At 45.1% G+C, this 27,580-nt stretch overlaps 3 protein-coding genes and 1 pseudogene across 4 annotated transcripts; 1 reads left to right on the forward strand and 3 right to left on the reverse strand.

Annotated features, from left to right (window-relative positions):
- Positions 1–9,761: 9,761 nt before the first annotated feature.
- TRIAP1 (TP53 regulated inhibitor of apoptosis 1) lies at positions 9,762–10,698 on the reverse strand. The gene is made up of 2 exons (XM_083147407.1): positions 10,285–10,698; positions 9,762–10,203 (listed from the first exon to the last, which is right to left on the reverse strand). The coding sequence occupies exons 1-2, from the start codon at positions 10,429–10,431 to the stop codon at positions 10,114–10,116; spliced, it is 237 nt and encodes a 78-aa protein (XP_083003533.1). The 5' UTR covers positions 10,432–10,698; the 3' UTR covers positions 9,762–10,113.
- On the forward strand, positions 10,539–12,747 carry GATC (glutamyl-tRNA amidotransferase subunit C). 2 transcript variants are annotated; one of them, XM_083147370.1, is made up of 5 exons: positions 10,539–10,735; positions 11,023–11,070; positions 11,603–11,772; positions 12,381–12,484; positions 12,560–12,747. In XM_083147370.1, the coding sequence occupies exons 1-5, from the start codon at positions 10,661–10,663 to the stop codon at positions 12,616–12,618; spliced, it is 456 nt and encodes a 151-aa protein (XP_083003496.1). In that variant the 5' UTR covers positions 10,539–10,660; the 3' UTR covers positions 12,619–12,747. The 2 variants fall into 2 exon arrangements, with proteins under 2 accessions (XP_083003496.1, XP_083003505.1); XM_083147379.1 differs by lacking the exon at positions 10,539–10,735 and having other exon boundaries at positions 11,047–11,185.
- On the reverse strand, positions 12,657–15,761 carry SRSF9 (serine and arginine rich splicing factor 9). Its single transcript, XM_083147358.1, has 4 exons — positions 15,470–15,761; positions 15,097–15,263; positions 13,358–13,530; positions 12,657–13,267 (listed from the first exon to the last, which is right to left on the reverse strand). Exons 1-4 carry the CDS (start codon positions 15,664–15,666, stop codon positions 13,139–13,141), a joined length of 666 nt encoding a protein of 221 aa, XP_083003484.1. The 5' UTR covers positions 15,667–15,761; the 3' UTR covers positions 12,657–13,138.
- A 2,398-nt stretch (positions 15,762–18,159) lies between these two features.
- On the reverse strand, positions 18,160–18,366 carry LOC146045134 (U2 spliceosomal RNA; annotated as a pseudogene).
- Between the last annotated feature and the right edge of the window lie 9,214 nt (positions 18,367–27,580).

A 27,580-nucleotide genomic window follows, 5' to 3' on the forward strand; every position in this document is an offset into this window, starting at 1 on the left:
CTGTGTTTGTGCATGTGTGAGAGAGAAAGATGTAGTTCCACGCTCTGCCAACAGATGGCAGTGTTTGGGAGCCACACAAACTGACACGAGACATAAATATAGATGATTATAAATGATAAAAGGCTAATGCTGCTTATCACCACTTTGGGTGGAATACAGCCACTAGATGGTGCCCATAGGACGTTATTTTCTGCAGTGCACATCCTGACAATACGATTATGTGTTTCCGTTGGTTTGACGGGCTGGTAACTAGTTTTAATAATAATAGTATCTAGATATTTCATAGTTGGATCCTATTTTGGGTTATCATGTACAGTACAGTATGTGACTGTACATTTTTAAATCCCATTATTTTCCGTTTGTATTGGCGGCAATGATATGTAACTATTATGACAAATTATAAAGTATTATTGTTTGTTTATTTAAAATAGTTTATGAAACTCTAGAAGAGAACTAGGCCATGTGATATGGGGCGTATTTTCTTGAAGAGTAACATTTTCTGAATCCCTGAAGACATTCTAACAATTCTTGTTTGTAGGCTCTCCACTTTGTCACTCTCCAAAGCTTAGTAACTAGACTCCATAGTACTGTAGGTACTTGTGTAGTTTCATGGCGCCGTGCGTCTGTGTCCAGCTACAGGGCTGTAAACTCCATGCCAACGTGGATAGTTCGTACCCCCACTATACACATTGGCATGGAGTTGATTTTAGATAGCGTGGCGAGCGTAGTCAGCCCAATCTACTATACACCCCTCCTCTGCGTATTAAACATCCTCTACCACCCTGGAAGTTATGTATCAGGGCCCCTTCATTCAGCCCAATGCCCCCTTCTCCCACCATCTGTGCAGTAAATGGGGTAATTAGTGGAAATGACTGATCCAGGCCATACATGCGGCGCAGTTCTATTTTTTTTCTCTTTCTGATATAATACCCCCTACCACCCGCGGGACATCAAAGCTTCCCCCACCCCCTACCGCTGGAGGATCGGTAGGGGCCCCAATACATTGCTATGCCCAGGGGTCTACACTGCTGTTGACACCCTGTATGTATATATATATATATATACTAGGGAAATGAATAAGAGCGCTCCATAGTGCAATAAGCAAACATATTTATTTTTCTAAAATGATTTTCTCCGTACAGACAGATATAAAATGACGTACCACACTGGGCGGTTTCAACCACCGCAGGAAAAACAGCATAAGTACTTGTGTCTCCGACACAGTATCTCAGTTGGAGCGGTTACACTCGTACAGATTCTGCTCCTGGACATCAAGGTAGACGGGTAGACTGCAACGCCAGGCCACGCGTTGCAGTCTACCCGTCTACCTTGATGTGTGGTGGTTGAAACCGCCCAGTGTGGTGCGTCATTTTATATCTGTCTGTACGGAGAAAATCATTTTAGAAAAATAACGGAGCACTATGGAGCGCTCTTATTCATTTCGCTAGAATTTCGTACACCTGTGGAATCCAGGTGATTTTGGAGCCGCCGGGTCAATACAAGTCACCCTCAGTGCATCTAAAGTTTGGACGGGACAATTAACCCCCACAGGTGTTGAAAATCACACAACTACTAGTCTGGAAAGGGTTTTTTTGTGCACTTATTTCCTTTTGTGAATACATGTGTATATATATATATATATATATATATATATATATTATTATTTATATACATTTGGTCTATTTATAATACTTTAACTGACCCGGCATATACTGGGTCACCTAAGTGTCTATCTCTGTGCTTTGCTCCGCCCCTCTCTGGAAACCCCCTTTTGAAAATCCTGCATTTGCCCCTGCAAGGGGTTAAATGTCCTCCGTATTGGTGCAGAACAAGCCTAAAACGTTTAAACATTTCCATATACATGTGCGGTAGGACACTTGGCCCAAACATTTGAAAACATGAACATTAAATGATGAAAACACACAAAAACCGCATTAATGTAGTTATGCAGTGACTAGATAATTCACTTCAGATCCATTTATTTATAGTGCTCTCTGGGTTTTTAAAGAATCTACATCCTATATAGAAATACATAATCCACACTAGGAAAAGGTGTTCACACTTTACACAGCCCCTGGTGATTGGACCACATAGTACCTATTAAGGGGCCTACACACGGATCAATACTGCTGAGCAATACGAATTGCTCTGGTGTAAGGAATACTAGTGTAAAGCCACCTTTAATCTTCCACTTATTTTTCACAACTGATTTACAAAGCTGTAATAAAACATACATTTGCAACCTCAGTAATAAAACACAAATTGCAAACAGCATGTAGACTAAGCAGAAAATGTATAGGTGGTACTGACCAGAGTTAGACTTAGTGATATCTATGGTGCGACAGGATCAATGATGAGACACTGATAATATACAGAATCAAAAGGTGAAACACAGACGGAGCAGGATCAATGGCAGAACACCGATGGGAGCAGGATCAGTGTCAAAATACGATGGAGCCAGGCGGTACTGCAAGCTGGAATTGGTACCGTTCTCTAGAAGAAGCGTTATCCTCTGGAGCTGAGCAACCTGGAAGCTGCTCGGGTTGAGACAACGAAAGCACTGGCCATTAGGGAGTGCTTTCCCAGCATTCTTATAGCAACCAGTGAGAGAGAGAGGCCAGTATTCAATGCTCTGGATTCACTGCTTTTTTCGGTGAACTGGGCTGTTTTTCAGCGAAACGGTGAATCTTTTCACTGAAAATTATATCCACTGTATTCATTGTTCATTGAAAGCGAACAGTGAATGCCAGCCAGTTCTACGTTTCTTGCTCGCTGGTGTATTTCAATGGGGCTTTGACTCTAATTCGCCGAGAGTGTATTCAATGCGAGAATGGAGAACTGCTTTCACCATGATTTTCGACGAGAATCACCGTTTTGTATACGACATCTTTTTTGGTGAACTGGAATGTGTTCATTTAAAACAAAGCTTTTTTTTTTTTTTTCTTGGTGTCAAAAAATCATTAATTTTATTATTTGAAGGCTCTTGCTGTTTGGATTCCTGAACTTGCAGCACATGAATATTTATTTTTTGCGTTTTCTTTTTTTCAGATGACATCAGCAGGGGGGCGGGAAGCCGCTCATTACTATTCACTGGGCGGGTCCTGCTCATTACATATGCACGAGCAGGACCAGCTCAGTGCTCCCTGCACCTCCCCGCCTGCCCTGTCTCCTCGGTGAGGCAGCTTCTGCTACCTGCGTCCCCGGTAGCCCTCCTTCTACCCCCTGCTGCTGTGTGCGGCGCAGGCAGGGAGGCTTCCATCTCCCTGCCTTCCGCCATACCCCCAGCTCCCTGCGGCATCTCCTGGGGGGTTGTAAAAATTCACTGTAAGGGGCTCGGCGGAGAGGGAGGGCTTCTGGCGGACTAGGGGGACGGAGAATGCCGGTGAATGTGCAGCGAATCCTGAACAGGATTCGCTGCACATGGTGAAAAATAACATTCAATACTACTCAGGGAGTCAGCTGGAGAACAGGTCACAGAGGATTGGCTGTGGAGGTTTATGTGATCTTATCAAACATGGCTGTGCCAATGTTTGGATTCTGGAGGGAGAACTTGTTTGTGAAGGACATAGCTGCAGTCTGTGGTAATGGTGGCAGCGGCGTGGGAGGCCGCGGAGAGCTGAGGATAACATCCATCATGATTGGAAGGACATGCTGTTTAGCTACAGCCTTAGCAGCATGGGAGTAACCTCTGAAGAGATTGATGGAGCTCTGTGCTCAATTAAGCATGCAAACAGTGCAAATGACGCCTGAACTTAAAGCACAGCACCAATCTAGAGGATAAGAACGAGTGTCTAATCACCCAGTGTCACACCTGGGGTGTAAGTCTGGGTGACGAAGGCCACAGGTGTAGATTCTGACCAATGTATAAACCGGGGAGGTTTAATGAGGCTTTTGTGCATGAAACCAGAATATGGTACTACAGTAGATTAGGCATGTCCAAACTATGACCCTCCAGCTGTTGTGAAACTACAAGTCCCATCATGCCCTGCCACTTTTTTGCTATTAGAGAATGCTAAAACTATGGTAAGGCATGCTGGGATGTGTAGTTTAACAACAGCTGGAGGGCCAGTTTGGACCTGCCTGTAACTAGATGTTAGCCGAGGCGGGACCAGAATGGAGGAAGCAGGTGAAAAAAGCAGTCTTAATTACGCAATAGGTGGTAACAGCAGTGAATAAGACTTGACTTGGCAACTTGGATGAGACAGTAACGTAAGTCACACACTCAGGTCTATTTGAGGCAATAGCTGCATATACTGGTATGGCAAGATAACAGGCGCAGTGTAAACACTGATGCAGTTCTTAATGTGGCAGCGGGCGCTAAACACAATATGCAGAGGGGTATGTTACTGTTGTTGCAGATGTTGGAAGCAGAAAGGATGCCGGAACATCTCCAGTTCAGGAACGCTAGTGGAACATTGACAGCTAGGCAGAACTGTGTTGAGGTATCCTTCTCTAGGCAGAGGATCACAGAAGCTGGAAGATCACTGCAGCAGAGGCATAACTGTACCAGCAGGAGATAACTGAAGCACTAGCAATTAGGATTGGATTTCCCAGTATACTTATACCCACCGAGAAGAAGGGATTAGCTGAAACAGTATGACAGGGAAACAGACCTCACAGGATTGGCCCAGGAGAACAGGTGACCAGAACAAACATGGCAGCCCCCATATGTTTGGCTCTGGTGGGAACAGAATGCTTGTGGCCAGGAGCAATGGTGGCTGACTGAGAAGCTGAGGGGAGCTGAGAACTGCGGGCTAGTGACAGAGAGGAGACATGCTGTACAGCTGCAGACTCAGTGGCACTAGATGGACACAGAGGAGATCACGGGACAGCCTATCTGCACACAGGGCACTGACAACACCCAGGCCTGAGGCGCAGAGACCATCTGGACAGGCAGTTAGATGGCAAGAATCCTTTGAAAAAGCTACCTGGAGTAGCGAAATCAGTCAGGAACTCACCATCCATAACCACTAAGGACCCTGGGATTGCAGACCCGCTTATTTCCATCTGGATCCCCCTTCAAACTTCCATTTCGGACACAAACAACCACACTCACTATGGAAGCTGGAGGTTGAGGACATATCCCCGCTTTGCCACAGTCAGCAGTTGGAGTTGGTAATTTGTGCCATCTTTGGGCCACTCCTGGATGATCCATCTTGTCCTCCCTCATTGCAAATTTGGGGACTCCATTGTTCCACATGGACTTGTGCAATCAGGACTCTCCTGGTCATTCCATTCTACACGGTTTGGTGAGATCAATTGAAGTTGAGCTTTTATTTGTTTTATTGCGACATTCAATACCCACCATTGGTTTTATGTCATTTTAGAAAAATTCAATATATTTTGTACTAGATCTAACCAATCTGTTTTTTTTAATTGAATTAAGAGCGCTGCTCAAACCCCCCCCCCCCTCTTTTTTTTCTTTTTTCCTTTAGATGGCAAGAGTGTCTGTTTAATTATCTGCCCTCCAGCTGTCCCATCATGCCTTGCAGTAGTTTTGCTATTAGGGAATGCTAAAACTATGGCAGGGCATGCTGGGATGTTTAGTTTCACAACAGCTGGAGGGCCACAGTTTGGACATGCCTGGACTAGTGGAAACACGTCCCAAGGCAAAATCCCCAAATCCAGTACCTGGTTTGGACCCAGGATGCTCCCAGGTCCAGTTCACTGCAATACAAAGCTGCTGCGGGGAGCTCCAACCTGACCCCGTCTCCCAATGACATTACCTGCCTGGCTTTATGTCAGGTCGGGCTGCTAATAGGAAAGAGTTTGCAAGAGGTACAAGTCAGAAGGTGATAGAATAATTCTAATTTTCATGCTATGTCCCTTCCAATAGCAGATACATGTTGTAAATATACTACATGGACAAAATTATGTGACCACCCAAGCATCAGACCAAAGTGTCAGTGAAACATGTAATTTCAAAACCATGTGTATATATAACAACCTCCACTCTGTGGGGATAAATTCCACTAGATTGTGCATCATGACTATGAGGATACTCATTTGTTTAGTTATTTGTGAGGTCAGACACTAGTGTTATGCCAAAGGTGTGTGATTGGTTTAAGGTCAGGAGACAATGTTGGCCGGTAAAAGTTCTTCCAAATCAAACTCAAACAATTTTCATTTTAATGGAGCTCACTTTGAGCAAGTGGACATTGTGAAGGGAATACAGGAACAATTCTACCCAAATGACAGCCACAAATATGACATTTCTCTGGTCATGCACCTAAGGAGTTTACCAACCATTGAACTAGTTGACTGGCTTAAAACAAATCTGGTAAGCAAATGGCAATCAATGATTTGCTGCCAAACACTGGTCAGTTGCTCACATATGTTACGAGATTTTTGTACCAATTACTTGGCTGGCTGGAAAGACAATACTTAAGGCCCATACACACTAAAAATGATCTTTCAAATTTGGCTAGTTGGAATGAAAACCTGGGAACAAATTACATTCAACTGTTTGCTCCCAAAGGCTAGAAAAACAGACAAAATCAGTCATCTGCATAAATTGATTTAACCAATTTGTCTGTAGGACCAATGTTTGTCTGTTTTCCATGTTTAGGAGCAAATGGTCAATTGGCATTTGCTCCCCAAAAACTCCAGATTTTCACTGCAACCAGCCAGATTGGAAAGATAACCTTCTAGTGTGTCTGTGCCTTTAGATGTAATGCCAGCTCTGTCATGTTCTCTTGAGATTCCATTATACTGAGAGATTATAAAGCAGGGGTGGGGAACCTCAGGCCCGGGGGTCATATGCGGCCCCCGTAGCTGATCTCAGTGGCCCTCCCACCCACCCGACGGCTTTGCTGGGAGTCAAGTACAGGGGAATTCTAGGGAGAGGTCGAGGTCGGTAGTTCTTGCGAGATTCCTCTTAATCAGCAGCAGCCAGAGACTATCTGTCCGATTCAGCGGCAGCCGCTGGAGCGTGGGACAGCGGCAATAGGACAATTTGTAAGAGAAATTTTTACGTATGGCCCCTGAAGGATTATTTTCCCCATACAAATGGCCCTTGGCACAAAAAAGGTTCCCCACCCCTGTTATAAAGTATGGTCTATCACCCCCCCCCCCCCCCCCCCCCCCCCCAAAAAAAATACATACTACGCCAGACTTTAATAGTAGTCAACTTTACACATGTGCCTCTTCAGGAAAATGTTAAATTCCTGTAATCTGTCCATGTTGACACTTCTCTTTATATAATAGTTTCTCAATTCCATATCTATTTCATTTTTTTTAAGGCACTCCTTTTTCTTATTAGGAGGGGTGTCCATATGCTTTTGATTAAGCAATGTACATAGTTTGTCAACCAGTAAAAGAAACAGAAATTTTCTATTATTAATCTAAAACTAATTTAGTAAAAGTAATTTGATTTGGGGCATCATATAATAATCATTTAGAATATTATTGCCCTTCGTTATCCATGTGTTGGCTGCAGGGCAAATACTTTAATTTCCATTTGTAGGACAAAATGATACACACAATAAAATTATGTCCAATCTTTCTGGTTACAATGAGAATCTGATCATTTATGGGAGTAAATGACAATGAACCATTTGCTCCCAAATGGTGGAAAATGCACAAAAATGGTTGATCGTTTAATTGGTTAAATCAAATGTATTTAACCAATTGGTCTGAATGTAATTTTTTTCCTTCTATTTAGATCATGGGTCTTCAAACGGATTCAGTATTGAATCCCGGCGGTCAGGATCCCGGTGTTCAGAATCACGACAGCCGAAATGCCGACAAGGGGGGGACGTGGATCGCCCCCCCTTGCGGGCTCGCTGCGCTCGCCACGCAGCGGGCCCGGTGCCTCGCTACGCTCGGCACACTAATTTATTCTCCCTCCAGGGGTGTCGTGGACACCCCAGGAGGGATAAAGTGTCGGCATTTCGGCGGTCGGGATTCCGGCGTCGGGATTCTGAACGCCGGGAATGTAACTGCATCCCCTTCAAACTGTGGCCCTCCAGATGTTGTGAAACTACAAATCCCAGCATGCCTTGCCGCAGTTTTAACACTCCCTTATAGCAAAACTGTGGCAAGACATGCTGGGATTTGTAGTTTCACAACATCTGGAGGGCCTTAGTTTGAAGACCCATGATTTAGAGAGTTTGGGAACAAAAGGTCAATTGTCACTTGCTCCCATACATAACCAGATTTTCATTCCAACCAGAAAGATTGGATAGAGGCCACGATTTGGATGGCCCTCCCTCAGATTTCGCAGCCCGTCCGATAATCGAAAGACCATGCATGCTCACAGTCCGAATGTGCGGGGTACTCCTGCATATGGACCATGCGAAACCTAGCCTTCAGTGGCCATATGCAAGGTGATTAACATGCGCCGGAACGTTGGAAGGAAGGCCACGGACGTCAACAGTGGCTTCCTTTTCCCCATGGCCTTCACAGTGCAAAGTCTAGACCTACTCCGTGCTGAGAGCAGGGGGAAAATATTTTGATGGTGAGTGATTTTCCCCCATGTTCACCGCTGCAAACACATTCGCAGGCATGCAGATGCGTGGTAGAGTTTACCTGCTCGCTGGGCTCCGAACACTGCCCGCCCGGTGCGCAGGTCTGGATTAGGCCCGGAATCCTAGCGGTACAATTACTATGAAGGTAGATGAAGATGGGATGTTGCCCATTGCAACCAACCAGCTACTCCTCCTTATTGAGCACCTTATAGAAGAAGATAGAATCTGATTGGTTGCCCATAGCAACATCCCATCATCAATAGAACTACCATCTTAGTAAACAAACCCCATAGTGTGTATCCAGCTTAAGAAGTACAACACTTCTTTAGCGAAAATAACAAAGGGGTCAATTCAATAGCTGCTTAGGAAAAGTAGTACTGTTGAAATGCATTTTTACCTTTTAAGTTGAAACCACATGTAATCATTGCACCGTGTATGGGCACCAAAGGAGTTTGAATTGCGATAAAGTGTATGGACTTCCAATACCGAAAACCTATGTTCGTCAAATTAACAGATTGTGGCTATGCTTTATACCCTAAAAGTAGATTACTAATCTATAATATGCTCTATAATATGCTATAATGGTGGACAAAGTCAAACCGTCGAGAAAGATTAAATAAACAGAGATAAAAGTACCAATCAGCTTCTGTCATTTTTTAAATACAGCCTGTTACATGGCAGTTGATTCGCTGGTACTTCATCACTTTTCAAGACAGCACATTTTCTCCCGAAGAGAGATCAAGGCTTAGCTCATAGACACATTGAATACACCAGTTCAGGAATGAGACCATTTGTAGCTAAACCAAGTAGCACGTTTTCCAGGGTATTGGTCATTGGGTCGACATGCATTGGGTCAACCACTGAAGGCCAAGATGCCTTAAGTTGACATGGATGAAAGGTCAACACAAACACTAGGTCGACAATGGCTAGGTTGACATTCTATGCTTAGGACACTATTCTATTCTCGATCCACACCTTAGTGAATGGCAAGGCACGAAATACCGCCTGTCGGCACACAAAAAAAAACCCACCCATGCCGACCTTTTGACTGTCAACCTAGCCATTGTCGCCCTTCCATTCATGTTGATCTTAGGCATGTCTACCTATTTCAGGTCTCAACCCAATGCATGTTGACCTAACGACCGTGTACTATTTTCCCAATTGTCCAATGCACGAAGCCCTTCAGCTCATTAGAGCAGTACTGCACTACACAAAATGGTTCAACCCTAATACTTGATAAATTATACAGGAAATTACATTTTTAGATGAAGAATGATGCAACTCAGGTTTGTAAAAAAAAAAGCATCTTGTATTGCTTAAATTACTCTTAAACATGGGGAATTTTTTAACATTTCTGCCTTAAAAACCTTTCTCCGTTATGTAGATGTAATGAAGCGCTAAACCGCAACAACCACCTACATTTAGGATTTATTAAGGATGGAGTAAAATAATTAGATGAATATTAATATAAACAGTTGATGCCACCAACATGCAATCAGCTCCGCTTTTAACTCCTTGCTCTCCTTTATGCCCCATCCGAGCACTGCAGACCACCAACAGCAGCAATCTCTCCCCGACACAACACAAAGCTGATGTCCATTGGACTGAAGCTTTAATGAATGTAGATCAACGTGCGGGAAACCGCTCAGAAGTCGTCTTTGGATTCCGGTTTGTCTTTGCCGGGTCCCATGAACTCTATTCCGTCCACAGGAATATCCTTGTCCTTGATGGCTTTCTGCAGAACATAACCAGTTACAAGAGATAGGACAACCCCGCCACCCAATCATGCCCGCCCGGCACCCATGCCCTCACCTACCTGCACGCAGTGCCGGTATCGCCGGAAGAGCTCGGTGCACGGGTCCCCGCTGCCTTCCCCCTTAAGAAACTTCTCCGCGAACCAGCGATTGAAGCACTGGTCATACTCGCGCTTCATGTCCGTGCATTCCTCCCCCACGCTGTTCATGTCACTCGCGAGTGACCCGGCAACAACTGAAACACTTCTATTCCGTCCTTGTCACCCTTACTACAGTAGCAGAACTGCGGCGGCCATCTTGTTCAAGGGCACGGTGGTGGCCGGCGATCACGTGACTCTAATGTGCCCTTTCTAAACATGGCCGGCCTTTTCTTATCATTGTCTGGTTAAAGCATTTCGCGTCGCAGATGTCCTGACGTCGAATGCGACACAGTTCAAGATGTTGCTGCGGACGGCGGCCTTGTGGTGCTGGAGGAGGACAGGAGCCCAGCGGCTAATGTCCTCACAGAGTAAGGTACGGGGTGAGAGCACGTGGGGCCTATGCATACTTGCCTACCTGCCCCTCTCCATGAGGGAGAAAAATGCTGTTTCTGGGCTTCCCTGGTAATGTATGATTACCATCACCTGTGGTGACACACCTTTCTTATCTATTAACTAGCTCACCACAGGTGATGCAATAATACATTACCAGGGAAGTCCAGGAACAGATAATTTTCTCCATCATAGAGAGGATCAGTTAGGCATGTATGGGCCTATGAATTTATAGAACAGTATTAACTATGTATATCATTTGTCCCAAAGGTGCCACAAAGTCCCACATGGAGTATTATCCCTGAAACTGATGTGCAGGTAACTTCATAAATAAAGCAGGGAATGCAGTCACACGTCTATCAGTATATTCTCTGCTATGTTCCTGATCCCACCAGCCTCCAGCGATGTGAGCAACTCACATCTCAACATTTATGTAAGCAACTCCTGTGGTCAGTGTCTATATTTGACTATCGCATATAAAAGCACCACAGGTTCACTATTAATGTAGGAATTGAGGCCTATAAATGATATATAGATGAACCCACTGTAATTTGTGCTGCAGCATCCTGTCTTGGTGCAACATTAGCAAAGAATGGGACGCAGGTACGTTAGAGAAATGTGCGCCCCATTCATTTCACGGCAAACGGTGTGTCAAATACAGCAAAGATAACTGGGGCTCCATCTGTACATTGCAAAGCACTACTTGCCATACACACTAGGTGACTTTATAATGCAACCCCAAGTAAATATGCCAACGGGGTAATTTTTTTTTTAACCCTAACACCACCTTTCAGATTGTTTAATTCCAAGTTAGCAGTGTTAATACATTTTTTTTTTTATTATTTCCCAGGGATGTCTTGTAGCACCAGAAGTTATAGATCATTTGGAGCATTTGGCATTGGTTGATTTCCGAAACCAGGAGGGTGTCCAACGCCTGGAAAGAGCAATCCATTTTGCTAACCAGCTACACAATGTTAATACAGATGATGTGGAGCCATTAGCATCAGTGTTAGAAGACAGGTAATTTTGGCGATTAGCTTTCTCTCGTGTAACTGGGAGTACATTTGAACCTTGGCAAGACCACATTGCACTGCAAACTTAATATGAGAATGATAGGGAAGAGACTTACTTAAAATCAGTCTCCATGTAAAAACAAACCCATTCTATGTATTGCATGCAGAAATAAATGACATCAGTGGTTCCCAAACTGTGTGCCGCGGCTCCCTGGGGTGCCTCGGGACACATGCAGGGGCGCCACGGGTTGGTGGTCAAGGACCAACTCAAATTATTAATGGTTAATTATTTATGAGCAAAACCAGTGCTGTTGGCTGCCAATCATAGAATGTGTACAAACAGAAGCAATTCCTGCCCTTTACTACATAACTGCCGCTAAGAATTGCATATAAACCCAATCTACTTAATTTTTTTGGGACCTAGGGGTGCCGTGAAAAAAAATCTGATTCTCTAGGGTGCCGTGAATCAAAAAAGATTGGGAACCCCTGGACTACATTTTACACCACTTGCTTTGCAACATTGCTACATGCTAGTAGCAATATGCTACTTTTGTCTTGCGTCCAAATCTTTGCAGTTCCAGCAACATATGTAATGCATATTTGTTTTATCCACAGAGGACTGTATATGAGGAATGATTCAGTGACCGCCGGAAACTGTACAGAACTTCTCCTCGCTAATGCAACAGTTGTTGTGGAAGATTATTTTGTTGCACCACCAGGTATAAAATTCTCAGGTTGAACATTTATTTTTCTTCATAGAGGACTACACTAAAGAATTTTTTTTCTGCCAACAGGAAACATCCCTTTGCCGCCACAGGAAAATATCTATGCACCCAGCATGGACAATCTGTAATCCTCAGGATCCTACATTGAAAGCAAAGAACGCAGGACTAGGAAAGTTCAGTTTTATTAGGACAGCTACAGATGTTTATTTACTTAACTGAAACACTTTCATAATAAAGGGAAACACATACAAACTTGATTGAAGATTAAAAGTTATTTCAAATAATATTGTTCTAACAAACTGATGGGGGTAGGTCTATATATAGGATAAACATGAACATTCCTTTAGGTTTGTCCCAGTGCCACAACATTCCACTTGGATAGATCCCGTATAGCTATCGGTCACTGCACACTTATCCAAACAACATCAGATTAGGCACAATACTGTCTGTTGCCTTCCAGAAGATGACAAAACTTAAAAATAAAACAATGAAAAACATCTGATGCAAACGGCACACACTTCCTAAAATAAAATTGTACGGGCAGAAAATAATGGTATAAAAGACAGTTGATGAAATCCATCAGTTGTGGAATGTAAGAGCAGATGGTCTTTCGAATTAAATTGATAGAAAGTGTCCCTGCGTGGCAACTCAGTACTGTCGAAAGGGGGAGGCATAACGGGGGGAGCGACGACTTTGATATGGGGAACGGGAGCGGGATCTGGATCTTGAGTAGCTGGTATTTCTTTCAGCGCAGACACGAATGTATGAGGTTTCACCCTGCAAAAAGGAAACTGGTTACTCTTTAGTTCACTCCATAGACATTTAAAGAAGAAACAAAAAATAAAACAAACCCTGCCATCATCTCACCTCATGAGACCGAAACTTAGTGTCATCCAATTTCCTCAAAGCATATTCCATGTCTTCCTTACGAATAAACTCCACTATTCCCATCCCATCTTTGTGTACGTCAGCATAACAAACATCTCCAGCTTCTCTCATATGATCCTTCAGATCTTGCCAGCTACCCGAAGGAGGAAGACCTGAAACAAAGAAAATTTAAGTTAGGTTTATAAATATATATTTAAAAAAAAAAAAAAAACAGTATAGATTTGGGTTTCTTGAATAGGGCAAATGGTGTTTTTGGTTAGAAATGTCTGCCTGAGTTAGTGATGCACCCAATTGGTTAATGCCTCCTGCCCAAAGCACCAGAGATGGCATCAAGGTGCTTTGCATTAGCTGACCCATTATACCAGGGCTGGGCAACACCGGCCCTCCAGATGTTAAATGAACTACACATCCCAGGATGCTTTGCATTAGTTTTGCTATATGGCCATGCTGAAACTGATGCAAGGCATGCTGGGATGTGTAGTTCATCAACACCTGGAGGGCCGGTGTTGCCCAGCCCTGCATTATACCCTGCCATCATTCCCTGTGATTTTATTCAAAATCTCATCAAGATTCTGTCAGTTGCCTTATTAAAAACGAGACAAGGCAGCATGCCAACATCATTAATGATACCAAGGTAGTGGTATCTTCACCAATTGCCCAATCACATTTTGGCATCTGCCAGCCAGGAAGACTGCTAATATATTTGCACAATGATGTCAAATAAACATTGCCCTTCTCCATAAAGTTAGATTTTTTTTAGTGTACATATTTGCTTATCTGCATGAACTCTACTCCATGTCCACTGTAGTACCAAAAAAATGCAGTAGATATGTTACTAATGCCTTGTATCATTTAAACTTGCTGTAGTTACTTGGATAAAAGTATCTATTTGGTAAGGAGAGGAAGAATCTGCATTTGGGGAAGGCAAAAGTGTAAAAATATTTTTCAAAGAAAAATGAACATTTTACCAACTCCTGGGTTTATACAAGTAGCATGGACACCAGTAAGTCCTTATTTGCCAAGAATGGCCTGTGTCGATGTAGAAGAGGGATGGGGCACCTTCGGCCCTCCAGCTGTTATTCAACTACACATCCCAAAATGCCCTGCTCCAGTTTTTCTATTTGGCCATGATAAAACTGTTGCAGGGCATGCTGGGATATGTAGTTCAACAACAGCTGGAGGGCCAAAGGTTCCCCACCCCCGATACAGAATATAAAAAAACTATACATACCTACAGATGATGCACATAAAGACAAGCACAAGCCACAATGTTTTCATTGAAGCCTGTGATTAGTCCTTACAAACTACAATCAGGATTCTCTTTGTTGTGTAAGAACAGAATTGTTACGGTCCAAGGAAAATTTTTGGTAAGGTTCTAACAGGCAGACTCCACAAACGGGCTTGTGATTTATCCTCAAGGCTAACAATTGCTCTCCACCACAATTCAATGTTTGTTAATGAAACTGCATTAGCAGCTCTGGCTAGAGGGGGTGGGGGTGTTTACATTTCTAGGCTACAGGACTGGGCCCATTACACGATCGTCTATAAACAGAGGAGTACTATGATGATAACTTTGGATAAGGGCACTAGGACATGATGTGGGTGCTCTCTTCTGTGAAGATGATGATCTGCTGCTGGCTATTAGCCGGAGCAGAGGCTATATGCGGCCTATAGAGGGGCATGCTACAGGATGCAGACTGGGAATCATCCAGCGTTACCTGAGACGAGGACTCTGAATTCTGATCTCCGGGAGGGGGGTCCGTTTCTTCCACGAGGGCCGCCGTAACCGCCCGCGGGTCCCCGGTTAGATCGGGGAAACTCAACACGTAACCGGGAAGAGCCGAACTCGTATCCGTTGCGTCCAAACACCGCGTCCTCCGCATCCCTGAGAGGAGAAGAGTGCACTGAGAGCCCGGTCACACGGAGGTTACCACCCGCCCCCAGCCCCGCTACTCACTGCGCCTCACACCCACAGGCCCCAGCACAAAGCCCGGGCCTAGCCCATGGAAGCCCTCCGCTCCCCTCCTGCACGCATGCCGGCGGCCCCTGGAGGTCGGTTAGACGCCGCTGCGCTCCCCGCCCACCGCTCACCTCGGGTCCTGAAAGCTGATGAAGGCGAACGGTGCGGTGCTGCTGCCCCCGCGATTCTTCAGCTCGATGCTGCGGATGCGCCCGTACCGATGGAACAACTCTTCCAGCTCCTTCTCCCGCACGTCGGCGGGCAGGTTCCCCACATAGATCCGGCCGTCCCCGGAGCCCCGTGCGCTCTCCCGCTCCCAGCTAGACATCTTGCCGCTTCCTGTGACCAGCCGCGCGGAGCACGGCGGGAGAGCACCGGAAGTACCTTAAAGCGGAAGTAACTGCGGGAGCGCGCGTCAAAGGGGAAGGATGTAGCCAGAGCGCGCGTTAGGGATGCAAGGCGAAAATTGGTAGATCCCCTTCAGTTTTGATTACAGGATAAGATGTTCACTGAGGGCGGAAGTTGTTAGATGCCCTCACAATGTTTTTTTTATTTTTTCTGTAATTCGCAGTTGTAGGTTATTTTGTTTTATTTTAGCTGCATTGTACCCTCGCGGGCTCGCTACGCTCATATGCTTCGGCCACAGATTTATATCCCCCCTGCAGGTATACATGGACCCAGTGCATGATGGGAAAATTGTCAAAACTGAGGGGGATCTACACACTACCAAGGGGGGAGGGAGGAGAGAAATTTGGTCTAGGTATTGGCTGCCTGGCCACACGAGTAAAAGCAGATACCGCGACATCCACCCTCTCAGATATGTTCTGATATCCCTGGTAACATATCATTTGGGGATCTTATTTAGGAAACTGAGTTACATGTTCATCCGCCCGGGATCCTAGTTACTTAGCAACCTCTCCATGGAAACCCATTAACATGGACATCATCCTAGCATCCATTTTCAGAGATAGCTGTCTGGGTTACACAGAATACATGGTACTTGCAAATCTGGTGCTGGCTTGTCACTCTAGTGACTAATGTGTTATTAGAAGGCTAAAAATGTCAGATGAGGGTATACGGTCACTAGTTCGAAAAGAGGAAGGTCGACAGTCATTAGGTCGATATGAGGTTAGGTCAACACAAGCATTAGGTCGACATGCACGAGTTTCACAGTCAAAAGATCAACTCGGGCTTTTCACATTTTTTGAGTCGACATGTGCCTACAGGTGGTATTTCATGCCCTAGCATCCACTAGGGCCTGGTGGACGAATTAAATAGTGTGCTGAAGCATGGCGAGCATAGCGGCTCACTTTTTTAGTGTCAATGTCGACTGTGTCGACATTCGGGACAAAAAAGATCAAAAATCCCATGTTAACCTTTTGACTGCCAAACTTGTACATGTTTACCTAATGCTTGTGTTGACCTAACATCATGTCGACCATCATGCATGTCGACCTAATGACTGTCGACCTTCCTCTTTTCGAACTAGTGACCGTATACCCTCATCTGGATTAAATTTTTAGCCTTCTAATAACACAATAGTAGAGTAGCCCCATCAGGACTGTCCCAAGGTAGACCCAGCCCTGGAGGTCTAGATGAGTCCTGAAGATAAAGGTGGTGGAAGAAAGAATTTGGATTTTATGGTTGAAGCATTTTGGTAGAAGATAATCTTCATTCAAAAATGAAACCTTTGAAAAGGTTATTGAATTGAGTTATTGCCACCATCACAATTTGACTTTTGTAATTCACAGAGTACTGAGTTTGAAAAAACTCAGGAGCCCGAGGTGTGCTCCCTACCACCAGTGCTGTGCCTAAACATGTGCAAAGTGGGCCGTGCAATCGAATTGGGCTATCTCCCGAAGGAGAAGGGCCCCGTTTTTCCCCTAACCCCTCTCAACCATAAGGCCGAAGAGGGGAAAATAGGAAATGGTGGGTCCTCTTCGCCGAAGCTTAGAGAGACCCTCATTCCTCAACCCCCGGAAGGGTTAGGACGGTGGGTCCTCCGCACCCAAAGGTTTGGAGAGACCCGCATTAGGCTTTCCTCCGCCTTGCGGCTCGGGGTCGTCCTCGGGGGACAGAAGCTCTCCCCAAAAGGCGAGAGCTTCGGCACATTGGGGAAATGGAAGGCCCATAAGGGTCGACCACACTACCCAAAAAAAGTGACAAAACTACAAAAAACAAGGAACGTGAAGATTGACGAATGTGAGAGGGGAAGATAAATAAATAACAAAGACCTCAGCCAGAAGGCCGGGGTGGGGGTTTGAAAAATTGTCCTAACCCATCCAAAAGGACGAGGTAGGGACGTGAAGCGCTACCTGAAGGGAAGTGCGCAGTGCAAGTGCTTACTAGTGCATGGTGATTTTGGGATCACCCATGCATGTTCGGCACCCCCGAGTTTCCCCGGGGGCACAGTGCAGCCTCGGACTCCAAGCAACCGACCGATCAGTGTCCGACCAAGGTTTCTCTGCTCCCATCGTAGGGCACTTTCCAGCCCCTGGCATGGGAATGGGTACTCCACTGGGCTTTTCGACTGACTCCCTTAGGGGCTGCGACCCCCTCGGAAGAGCAATCTACTCAGTCTCAGTGTTTCTCCGATCCCAAGGTTAAGGTACTAAGCTGGGCCTTTCGCGGTCTCCCCATCAGAGGCTACGAACCTCTGGAACAGGAGCCATCTACTCAGTCCCAGCCTTTCTCCGCTACTTGGGAATGGATACTAGACTGAGCCTTTCGCTGTCTCATCCTTCGGGGGTTTCGAACCCCGTCAAGAGAGCCAAACTACTAGGCCCAGTGTTTCTCCCCCCTCTCACCAGTGGGTTTACGGAAACAACACCTCCTACCACTGGCAGAGGTGAAGGTACTGAGCCAGACTTTTCACCACTCCCAGGCAAAAAAGAGGGGTCCCACACCCTCCGCCCATCAGAGCAGCTACTCAGTCCAGCCTTTCTCTATTCTCTGCCAGAGGCCAGTCCATACCCACTGATAAGAACAGATACTACACTTGATCTTAGCCAAAAGGCCAAGAAGCAGAGTACTTGTACGGCTGAGGAAATGTTTTTATGGGCATACACATAAAACGCCTGCCCCAGCCTCCTTCCTGCCCCTCCTGGAGCAAATGACCCAGTGAGTGTGAGACTCACCTAAGCCGCTCGCTCCTGGAGTTTGCAAACCACATATTTGTGCCTTTTTTTTTAACAGCCAGCATGTTTTATTTATATATATGTGTGTGTGTGTAAATATAATGGACAAAAAGCTTCTTTCAGAGTTTAGGTATCACAGGGGCCACGCCTATTTTTCTGAATAGGCCACATCCATTTGCAAGACCACTTCCACTTTTTTTGGGTGTGTTTGAAAAACTACAGACGTGCCCAGGCGTTTTGAGGAGGGTCAGTCACTTTCAGCCTGTCTCATTCATAGATTAGTGGGAGCCTCAGAAATACTCACATTTGCACAGATGGCAAAGACACTTAATTTTATGGGGAAAGTGTTAAATGATTTGAGAGTGAATAGTGATCACTCACAATTTAGTAAGGGCCATTTTCTCTTTCTGTCAGTGTGTCAGCTTTCTCGTTGCAATCCACTGCGACTTCTGAGATTAATGATCAGAATCAGAATCATCTTTATTGGCCAGGTATACTTGCGTATGCTTGGAATTTTTGGTGGTAACAGTGCAGCATAAATCAGGGAACACAAAGGGGGTGGGAAGAGAGGCATAAACATACATCACATACATTTCACATATATCTAGAACAGTTCGAGTTAGTATTTGGTACGTTCAATACGGTTTAGCTGGTGGACAGCTATTGGGAAGAAGCCTTTTGTAGTTCTTATCGTCTTTGCTGGGATGGACCTAAAACGCCTGCCTGAGGGAAGGGGTTCAAACAGGTTGTGGCCAGGGTGTAACTTGTCCGCCAAGATCTTTCCTGCACGCTTATTGACCCTGGCTAGGTATAGTTCTTGGACAGTGGGGAGCTTCGCCCCAATGATCTTTTCTGCCATCCTGACCACTCTTCGTCTGTCATTCTCGTTTGCTCCTCCGAACCAGATTGTAATTGAGGAGCAAAGGACAGACTCTACTATGGCAGTGTAGAAGATGAGCAGCAGCTCCTGCGGGATGTTGAATTTCTTGAGTTGCCTCAGGAAGAACAACCGCTGCTGAGCTTTCTTGACAGTTGTAATGATGTTGGGACCCCATTTGAGGTCGCAGGAAATCTTTGTTCCTAGGAATTTGAAGGAGTCGACCCTCGACACTACTCTGTCAGATATCATGAGTGGGTGCATGGCATTTGGTTTCCTTCTGAAGTCCACCACCATCTCCACCGTTTTGAGGGGGTTGAGGTCAAGGTTGTTTCCGCTACACCATTTAGTTAGCCGATCCACCTCCCGTCTGTATGCCGACTCGTTTCCATCCATGATTAGGCCGATAACCGTTGTGTCGTCTGCAAATTTTATAATTTTTACTGACTGTTCTGCAGTCGTTTGTGTAGAGGGAGAAGAGCAGGGGGGAGAGGACACATCCTTGAGGGGCACCGGTGCTAATTGTGCATGTGTTTGACATGAATGCGCCTGCTTTCACCACCTGTTTCCTTTCAGTCAGGAAGTCAGTGATCCAGGAGCATGTAGGTTCTGGGACTCCTAGTGAACGGAGTTTTGGCTCCAGGATGTGAGGGATGATAGTGTTGAATGCCGAGCTGAAATCAACAAATAGCATCCTTGCATAGGTGCCATTTGTTGATTTCAGCTCGGCATTCAACACTATCATCCCTCACATCCTGGAGCCAAAACTCCATTCACTAGGATCAGGTCTGAATCAGGCACACGGTTGCGAGGGGATACGGCAGCGGGGCATTTATTTCTGCGGGGCAGGCACTATGGGTCGGGATGCGGTCATTTGGTCGAATGCATTATGGTAGAATGTCATTACATCGAATCCATTAGGTCGAATTGCTAAAAGGTCGACATGATTCTAGGTCAACATGGGAAAAGGTCGAAATGATTCTAGGTCGAAAGGTCATTAGTTCGACAGGTCATTAGGTCGAAATTGTCTAGGTCGACATTCACAAAGTCGACATGGGGTTTTTCACTGTTTTTTGAGCCGACATGTGCCGACAGGCGGTATTTCATGCCCTACCATCCACTAGGGCGTGGTGGGAGAATAAAATAGTGTGCCGAGCGTAGCGAGGCACCGTGCCCGACGCATCGCGAGCGCAGCGAGCGATGCGAGGGGATGCAGTGCACTTTAAACTGTGTCCATGTCGACTGTGTTGACATTCAGGTAAAAAAACAGTGAAAAACCCCATGTCGACTTTGTGAATGTCGACCTAAACAATGTCGACCTAATGACCTTGTCGACCTAATGACCTGTCGAACTAATGACCTTTCGACCTAGAATCATTTCGACCTTTTCCCATGTCGACCTAGAATCATGTCGACCTTTTAGCAATTCGACCTAATGGATTCGATGTAATGACATTCTACCATAATGCATTCGACCAAATGATCCGAACCCCTATGGGTCTCGGTAAGCTGCAATCTTTGCGGTTTACTGAGTTGACCAGAATCAGGCCCATTAAGAACAAAGCTACTATCCAAAAGGAAAAACAGAAATGAAACACTGATGCTGCTTTCAGACCGCAAAACTGGCTTTGACCCTGTATTTGGAAACGTTTCCAAAAACGGGTCTGCCAGGTAAAACCCCTTTCACACCGCATCTCTTAAACGGTATGTTACCGTTTAAGTGCGGGTTTTTTTTACACTGGCAGACCCGTTTTTGGAAACTTTCCAAATACAGGGTCAAAGCCAGTCTTCAGCAGGTTAGCAACCCCCCCCCCCCCCCAGGGCTAACAAACCCCCCCCCCCCCCCTGTGCAGCCGGTACCTCCGTAATTGCGGATCCCGGCACTGTAGTATGGACGGATGCACTTATGAAAACGTGTCTTTGACTGCCCCATAGGAAAACCTTTCGTATGGGGGCAGCCATTTTCCGAAAGTCACTTTTCTTATAAGATCTGCAATTACGGAGGTACCTGCTGCACAGGGGGGGGGGTCTTAACACATTGCAGGGGGGGGAGTCGGGGGATGTTAACCCACGCGCGGCGGGGGGCGGCTCCAGTGCTGTGAATATTTAATGAGCACTCATTAAATATTCATTGCGCTGAATTTAGGACCCAGATCATTGGCTGGGTCCTAAATACCGTTTGAGACCCGATTTTGATGCCAAAATACCGGCTCTGAAACGGGTAGGACCCTCCATTTTAACCGTTTTACAAAAACGGCTTTTGTAAAACGGTAAAGTGGTCCTGCACCTTTTAGACCGCACAGATTACCGTTTTAAAACGGTTAAAAATCGGCAAAATACCGGTTTCTAAGTGTGGTCTGAAAGGGGCATGACTGAAAGCATGTCTACAGAACTATGATGTCACAACCATCTCTTGCTAATATGTTGCCTCTTATGTTTCTGTATATAAATCCCAGCACCTATTGGCCTAATATCTTTCACATGCTGTAAATTACACTTTAAAATGCAAAACACAACTATATTTGTCACAACTATCTTTCTCAAAGAATATTTTTACATAGCGTTTAATGTGAGTAGACAATGCAGTGACTCATTAGAGGTTGTATGTGTGTTCCAAAAAGCGGAGGATGTGCTGTCAAACTGACTGCCTTTTTGTATTAACGGCTTGCTCGTATCTCTATATTTATTTCTGCAAAATATAGCATTTAGTTGGGTAGATACATAATATAGTGCTAACAAATACATTTGGATGCTTCTGGAACAGAGAGTAGGAAACCCCAGCAGCTAATTGGATGAGCCTGCCTACTGTGAATAATCTCCAACCCTTACCCCCCATTCTCTTCAGGCTCATGCCTCTGGTATAACATCTAGACTAATGTCTCATACCATCAAAACAAAATCATCGATCGTTATGAAACATCGCAATGTGATGTTCATCCCTACAAAGACAGGGTGGGCGGCTGACGTCATGTGACATAAGCCACCTGCCCCCAGCAGGAATTGGCCCGCCTGCACACACATGGGGACACCCATAAAACGCTGTGGATTCCCATGGCTCAGCACCGCCCCCAACCCTCCCTTCCCTCTGCGAACTGCCCGGCAAGTGAGCAACCCGAGTGATCCAAAATCGGCCCCTTATGCTTCATGCCACTTACAACCTCATGCTTCCTTTGTCTCTTCCAGCCACATGCCTTTTTTGTCATTTCAAGTCTTATGCGTCAGGGGGGTTATTCGGGTTGATTCGCTCAGATGTGAATTTGCACCCTTGCTAGTCAACCAGAACCGGCCCTCCGCCGATGTCACCCAGCCATTACCATGGGAACGCCCATCATTTTTATTGGAACACCCATGAAACGCTGGGCGTTTTCATGGGCGAATACCCCGCCCACCGCCCGCAATGTTGGGTCCGTGCACTCAGCAAACAGTCTGTCCACCGTGGCTGCACACACCCGGCGCATTGACATGCACAGAAATGCACATTGCGGAAACATTGGTCCCCGTGCTAAGGAAGGCCAACAGCAAATGGACCAGAATAAGGTCCCAGGAGTCAATTCAAGGTGCGGAGTCTATCAGACCCCTCCCCAAAAATTACCGCAAGGCTTCAAATCCAGGAAATATAAGATTTGGCCCTTTTTCTGCACACCACAGGTGAGGTGAGGGAAGTGCAGGCATTGTACAGATTCATCTGACAGAAGAATAGCTGAGGACAGTGTCACTAGTAAAAGTGCAGAAAAAGACTACAGGCCAAGGTGAGGGCCATCGGGAGGGGTCTACTGGAACTGGAGTCCTGGGCCCAGATGGTATCTGGTTGATAGGTCTACAATGTCTAGGTTGACAATTAATAGGTTGACACCAAAATGTCAACATGCAAAAGGTTCACATTGACCATAGCTTGTCATGAAAAGGTCGACATGAGTTTCTCACTTTTTTGTACTTTAATATTCACGTGGTAAGTTACTTTGTTTCTGTGCAGGGTAAATACGGGTTGCTTTAATTTTACACTGTAATTTAGATATCAGTTTGAAGTACACACCCCACCCAAATGTGACTCTCTCTGCACATGTTACATCTGCCCCACCTGCAGTGTACATGGTTTTGTCCATTAGAAAACCAAATGTGCTTTACAAACCAACCGGAATCACCCCCAATGTATGGATTGCACAGGAAACTGGAGGTTAACAGCGCATAAATTAATTTAATAATACAATTGATAAATACAGATGCGGGACAGCATTATGTCAAACATATCAAATAGATAAAAATAGACACTAAAAATTCTAATGAATATATATTGGATAGATATGTTGTGGTTGGCGCTGGTCCCAGGGGAACTTTAGTAAGAGTAGGTGTCGCAAACCCAAGCTGCTGCACCTCAAACAGGGGGGGGCCTGGCCCCCTGTATTAATACAAATCGTGGGTAGGTGGGTAGAGGGTGAGTGCGGCTGAAGGTAAATTACAAAAATGTATGCTTGGTGTCACTATACATAAGTGAGAATATAGACTGCAGTGGTGGTAAAGCAAACACGATTTATTGAAAAAATCACTATTGGGGTGTAATAAAATAACAATGGTAGTCAATGGGATGGTGCTATAGATATCAGGGACGCAAAGTGCTGCACCTGGGTGACAGCAAAGGCTGAGCACCTTGTGCAGGATGCGTACAGATGGTGACTGGCGTGAAAGAATGGGGGGAAAGTCAGATGTGTGCGGGGAGGGGATGGGTACACAGGCTGGTGGTGCGGGGGGCTGGCGTCCCGTCCCGCCCGCAGTGCACCTCTTAACTGTGGCTGATGGTGAGTCCAATCCTTGTTCCTTCCTCACGCTTCTCTGCAGTCCTGCCGCGGCTGTACGCATCCTGCACAAGGTGCTCAGCCTTTGCTGTCACCCAGGTGCAGCACTTTGCGTCCCTGATATCTGTGGAACTGACATAGTGGCCACAGCGTGCCACTATAGCACCATCCCATTGACTACCATTGTTATTTTATTGCACCACAATAGTGATTTTTTCAATAAATTGTGTTTGCTTTACCACCACTGCAGTCTATATTCTCACTTATGTATAGTGACACCAAGCATACATTTTTGTAATTTACCATCAGCCGCACTCACCCTTAGCGCAGACCTCTACCCACCTACCCATAATTAATATATAGCCGTCAATCTCCTTATATTTATAATGTATATATATGAAATATCTCACTGTCTTTCTCGATATTAGTTCAGTATTGTTTGTTAGTGTTTATTCTCCACTCTTTATTTGAGATCTTTGATATTAGAACATTTAGAAATCATCCAGTTATTAATCATCCAGTACCATTTTCATGGTTATTAGGGATTTTTAATACTGTACCTCACAAAACGCGGCTTCCAGTTTAAAATGTTTTTAGTGAAGCATTAGATAAACAGATCTCCAACACTTGAAGTCTGGCCAGACGTGTTACAATCAGTGGCGTAAGTTCGTTCCAGATGCCCTGAGGCAAGATATATATTGGTGGTCCCCCCCCCAAAAAAAACACACACACACACACACACACACACACAACCCTATATAACCTTACATAAAATATATATTTCTGTTCAGTACTTAGATAGAGAATACATTTATATTTCAGAACTCAAAAGCAAACTCAGAAAGAAATATCGTTGGCTTTTAAATAACTGATTTAAACTTGCAGGGGAGGAAAGGTGCCCCTTTGGGTGCAGGAGCCCGGCGGCAGATGACTCCATTGCCTCCCAGAGTTCTGCCTCTGGTTACAATCACTGTGTTACCTGTACCTCTGAATGTTGTTTTGGTCCATGTGAAGTTCCCTTGTGCATCGTTTTTTCCTATTGGTAAATATGGCAGCATTGCATACCCCATAGAATCCTATTGGGGAATGAGGCTGCATGCAGGACTTGAGGGACTGCAGCACACCTGCAAATTCGTATAGGCAGTCTGCACGGATCAGTCAGATCTGTGCAGGCTGCAGTGTGTTAAAAAAAAAAAAAAAAAAACATGTGGGGTCCCCCTCCACGGCCGTAACCAGCCCCAGGCTCAAAGAGCCAGGTATGGTTTTAAAAAAATAGGGAACAATTTACATAGGACTCCGCTGATTTTTTAAACCAGCCCCAGGCTCCAGGGTATTTTAAGAACCAGGCCCAACCAGCCAGCAGGGTAATGTCACAGCCGGGGGACACTTATTATTAGAGACAGGATTATATGCATTTGCATATTTGCATATGCATTTGCATATTTTGCCCATTCTCACTGGTTATTGCATATTTTACCAAAAATCTAGTGATGGTGCATATTTTAGGCACTGCCCTCTTCCCACCCGCGAGTCAGAGCACTGCTTTGCCCTGCTGCTGCTGGCCAGGTAGTAGTAGAGTGTGCAGGCTGGGGCAATATGTGTGCAGTGTGGGGAACCTTGGATATACGCTATGTCTGACACTGCTCTGGGCTGCCAATCCATGTTGATAAAAGTCAGTCGGGCAGATGACATTACAAAGCTCCAGAATCTTTGCCTGCCCCTGGCCTGGAACTTTACACCAAGAGACAGACTTCTGCAGCAGAGGAGGCAGGCGGAAGGGTTGTGACATCACGCAGCGCAGATCAAATGCTTTGTCACAGTGAGTATGCGGCGCAGGGAGGAAGCCTTCAACTGCGCCGCCCTCACACGCTATACTGACATTTGCGGCGCTGGCGATGAGGGTCCGTGTAGTTTATGCAAGAGCATCTTTGGACGCTGCAGTATGCTGTAGCAGCCAGGAAGAAAAAATATCCTGTGTACAGCACTAGACATCTGCAGATGCTGTGGGCCTATTTTTGAGGTTTATTTGCAACTAATTGTATGCTGATTTTTAAATAAATAAGTTAAAAAATGACTTTTTTATTATTTAATGTAGCATATTTTAACACTTTTCATGCATATTTTAAGTATTTTTCATGCATATTTGCATGCATATTTCAAGCTTTTTATGTTGCATATAATCCTGTCTCTACTTATTATATAAGGTTCCGCAGCCAAAACATTAACCCTACCGACCAGTCAGCCTGGGCAGGGGTCCTGGGGGAGTGGGGACCCCCCCCAATGAAGGGGTTCCCCCTCCAGAACTTACCTTCCCAGGCTGAAGCCTGGTACTGTCCCTGGTACCCCTGGGCGTTAGGTACCGGGCTGATTAAGTAGTAAAAAATAGAAATAAAAACTATTGTCTAATACTGTGGAACTATGAGTACCAACAAGCCTCCCCTGCATGCTGGGACTTGGAGAACCACAAGTCCCAGCATGTGGGGCATTAAAGGGCCTGCTGGAAGTTGTAGTTCCACAGTAATAGAAATAGTTAAATAAGCACACTGACAGACACATGAAAAATAAAACTTGAATACACTCATACATAGCCCATACATACTGATACTTACCTATCTTGAGCCCATAGGTAGGTCCCCTTCCATCAGTCCTGGGGTCCGGGATTCCTGGGGTCCGGTGTCCGAAGAAATCCTTTTGGGGATCTGTAAAAGGAAATTCAACTTACCAAGGCCTCCAGCGTAGATTGGTCCTCTTGGTTCCGCCGGAGTCCAGGGATCTTGAAAAAAAATATCAAACCCAAAACCAGCGCACTGAATGGGAGAGCCACTGAAGTTTCATCTTCAGTGCCTCTCCCCCGAATAATTGTATTCTAAGGATATTGAAGTCTATTTTCCTGGCGTATTTGGCCGGTAATACACCATCGAAAGACTACGACAGGAATCACCATTCACCTAATTTACTAAGCTATGGCCGCTAACTAGCGGTAAACGGCCGTAGCTTAGTAAATTAGGAATCGCCATTCTTTTGAACGGTGATTCGTGTCGTATTCTTTCCATGGTGTATTCATTCGTATTTGTAAATACAAATACGAATGTCGCATCAATACGAATATGAAATGTGTAAAAAAATAGGTGTATTTCCGTATACGAAATTACGAATTCACCTATTTTTTACAAATTTGCTTTAGTAAATTTCCCCCACAGGGTGCTAGGTCTGGAGGGTTTTCTAGCAATGCAATCTGGGTTCAGACCCGTTCGCTAAAAAGATGGAGCTTTTGAGACAGCTGACAGGTAATGATTCCAAAGGATCACTTTGCTAGAGATACTTATAAAATAGAAGATAAAACAATATATACTGTTTGCTCCTTATTAAAACAATGAATCTCAATTTGTATAAAAATATAGAATTGTAATAATGCTATAGACACAATAGTAGTGTCAC

The sequence above is a fragment of the Crinia signifera genome, chromosome 1, assembly GCF_055691185.1.
Source record: "Crinia signifera chromosome 1, ASM5569118v1, whole genome shotgun sequence".
Lineage (NCBI taxonomy): Eukaryota > Metazoa > Chordata > Amphibia > Anura > Myobatrachidae > Crinia > Crinia signifera.